This window comes from Myotis lucifugus, unplaced genomic scaffold (assembly GCF_000147115.1).
Source record: "Myotis lucifugus unplaced genomic scaffold, Myoluc2.0 scaffold_848, whole genome shotgun sequence".
NCBI lineage: Eukaryota > Metazoa > Chordata > Mammalia > Chiroptera > Vespertilionidae > Myotis > Myotis lucifugus.
The window spans coordinates 1-3,104 of record NW_005871896.1 but is presented as its reverse complement, the minus strand read 5'-3'; the positions used below and the strand labels follow the sequence as shown (position 1 = coordinate 3,104).

General features: G+C 53.3%; 1 protein-coding gene across 1 annotated transcript in view; it reads right to left on the bottom strand.

Annotated features, from left to right (window-relative positions):
* Positions 1 to 2,123, bottom strand: part of LOC102417261 (kinesin-like protein KIF26B) — a gene marked incomplete at its 5' end in the record, with an annotated part of 35,696 nt that extends 33,573 nt beyond the window's left edge. The window contains 2 exon segments of the mRNA XM_006106566.2: positions 1,963 to 1,994; positions 1,996 to 2,123. Of these exon segments, the coding sequence (XP_006106628.2) occupies positions 1,963 to 1,994; positions 1,996 to 2,123 (160 nt within the window).
* Between the last annotated feature and the right edge of the window lie 981 nt (positions 2,124 to 3,104).

Sequence of the window (3,104 nt, the reverse complement as noted above, 5' to 3'; positions counted from 1 at the left end):
CACATACATACATACATACATATATATATTGATTTCAGAGAGGAAGGGAGAGGGAGAGAGGGAGAGAAACATCAATGATGAGAGAGGATCATCCATCAGCTGCTTCCTGCACGGCCCCCAATGGGGCTCGAGCCCACTACCCGGGCATGTGCCCTGACCGGGAATTGAACCATGACCTTCTGGTTCAAAGGTCGACGCTCAACTACCTAGCCATGCCAGCCGGGCCTAAGAGAGTTCTTAATGTTTCCCTACATGTTTATACTAAAGCCCAACTCTAACCAAAAGGAAGTTCCTTCATCTAAAGCAGTGGTTCTCAACCTTCTGGCCCTTTAAATACAGTTCCTCATGTGGTGGCCCAACCATACAATTATTTTCGTTGCTACTTCATCACTGTCATGTTGCTACTGTGATGAATCGTCATGTAAATATCTGATATGCAGGATAGTCTTAGGCGACCCCTGTGAAAGGGCCGTTCGACCGCCAAAGGGGTCGAGACCCACAGGTTGAGAACCGCTGAAAAGCAAAAGTGACTGCATAGGCTCATATCCATCCATCCTTCCCAGCATTGACCCAACAAACACTGAAATCATAAAAGCATGGCACCGCGGAAACAACGGGGAAGAGAAATAGGTAAAACACTTCATCAGTGACCTCAGAGGGTGGTATCTGGAATTTTATCTGCATTATTATCATTTATGTTACCACCGTAATAGGCATGTTTCCATTTGTATGGACGGGGAAACCAACCAGGGTCAGTAACTCTCGTTCTAAGGTCTCCACCCGGACAGTACCAAACAGCCTTCCTTTTCCTCCTTCCTTCCTCCTTCCTCCCTCCCTTCCTCCCTCCCTTCCTTCCTTCCCTCTCTTTCTTTATTACAAGTTGCGCATATTCAACTGCAGAAATAATATTGGATGAAACTTCATAAACCTTCAACTTGGATTTTTTCTCATAGAAAAGGGCTGGGGGAACCATTTCTAGATTTATCCAAGTAGGATTCCAAATTTCAAGAATTAAAATTGCCGGTTAAGCTCCTCCCGCCAGTCCACAGTGATCCTGGTGGGAATGAGACGGTGCTGGCCTCCACTCAGGGCAGAGGAGCGAGAGGACTCGAGGACGGGCTGAGTCTCAGTCATGGGAATACGCTGCCTGGCCCACCTCCCCGCCCCCCCCCCCCACACACACACAGCAGCACCTCACAGTTGGAGGCTGTTACAGATGGAAACCGTGACCCCAGGTGTCATTTCCATTTAAACAGACAAGGATGGCTCCCGATTAGTCTCGCTGGTTACTGGTCACGGCGTTCTGAATTTTACAAAACCTTTCCCACGCATTGTATCATCCCGGGACACGTCCTCGGATGTACAGCTACAACCCCAGTTCATGCCGAGTGAAGGTCCAGAAAGAGGGAAGAAACCCCCACAGTGGGAAACGCATTTGCACAGACGATGGGTGGTAGTCCCCCAGCTTTCTAAGCTCTGCTCCGTAGGGTTCTTAGATAAAATACAGGATTCCCACACACCGCCTGCAATTCTGGGCGGCACAATTATACTAAAGGTGATTTGCTGTTTATCTGAAACTTAACTTGGCAGCCAGTAGTGTCATTGGTTAAATCTGGCCGCCCCCGTCCTCAGGGGTGGGCCAGCCCATCATCTGCCCCTTGCTCTCATCACCATGAGACAGGGACATCCGTGCAATGGGTACAAACCCACCAAGGGCCATTGCGACTGGAGACCTCAACTCAGGCGCCTTCCTGTTCCCTCTGACTTGAGCAGCCTAAAGCCAGGACGGGGTGGACGTCAGCATTCCCATCGTTGTTGAATTTGGAGGATCACGCATCACACGGCTGTCAGCGAAGGCTGGTTTCTGGCAGTGAACTAACACGCGGTCCCGACCGTCCATGCCCCCCCCCCCCCCCCCGGCACCACACGGGCCCGCCCCCCCCTCCGGGGAGCGCCGCCTACTTGTAGGGGACGTGCTTGCTGCCGTTGACCAAGGGCCAGGATGACGTTGCCCAGCGCGGACAGGGACAGGCACAGCCCCGCGCCGCCGTCGCGGTTCTTGCTGAGCGCCTTCACACAGCTGCCCAGGTCGATGAGGTGCAGGCGGCTGCGGCCCCCGGACACTGTCGGGGAGAGAGGACCAGAGAAGGGTTAGGGCCTGGCAGACACTCACCTGTCCTTCAGTAGCTGCTCGGGGAATCTGAGGTTTTGGAAAAAGAGAAGAGAAAGCAAAAGGTCTAGTAGAAAGCCCAACAAAATCACGCCGGGTGACAGACGCCATGGTTCCCTGACATTCCGTCCAGCACATGTCACCAAACTCTAACATGTACCGATTCGTCCTATGAGCGAACGAGGAATGCCTGTGGGTGGGACCGGATGGGACTGCAGGGGAGGAAATTCCCAGTGAAAGGAGGACAGGTGTGTCCTTGGGCCGCAGGATCCTGAAACTGATCGAGTTGGAACCTGAATGACCCAGGTGTGACCGTCTGCGTTGGTTGCTCATCACAGAGACCCCGACCGGAGCTCGGGTCATCGGGGTCTAACTCAGGGTCACACCAGGCAGAGGCCAAGCCGGTGCCGAGAAGGAAGGGCCCACGTGTGAGCGAGTGTCTGCCACGCGCCAGGCACCGCACAGACAGCCGCATGCGATTCCCGCGCTAAAACGTAAGCCAGACACCCTCGTCCTCTTCATAGATGAGAACACAGACGTTTAGGAAAGTTCAGAAACTTGCCCACAGGTACTTCTGCTTCAGGCCCAGAGGAAGTGACAGGGACCAGATACATCCTCTCTGAACCAACTAGTGAAACAGCCCAAAGGTCCATCCGCAGGTGGACAGGCAAACGGTGGCCCATCCGCCTAGACCTGTGGTCGGCAAACTGTGGCTCGCGAGCCGCGGTTTGCTAACCACTGGCCTAGACGATGGGCTGTCCCTCAGAGATATACATAAATGAACTACGGACAAGTGCCACAGAATGACCGCATCTCCAAGTAAGTATGCGAAGTGACGGACACACAGAGGACAGACTAGATTAGATTCCATTCGTGTAAGATCCTGGGAAATGCAAACGAATGTAGAGGCCCTAAAGCCGTCAGTGGGTGCCTG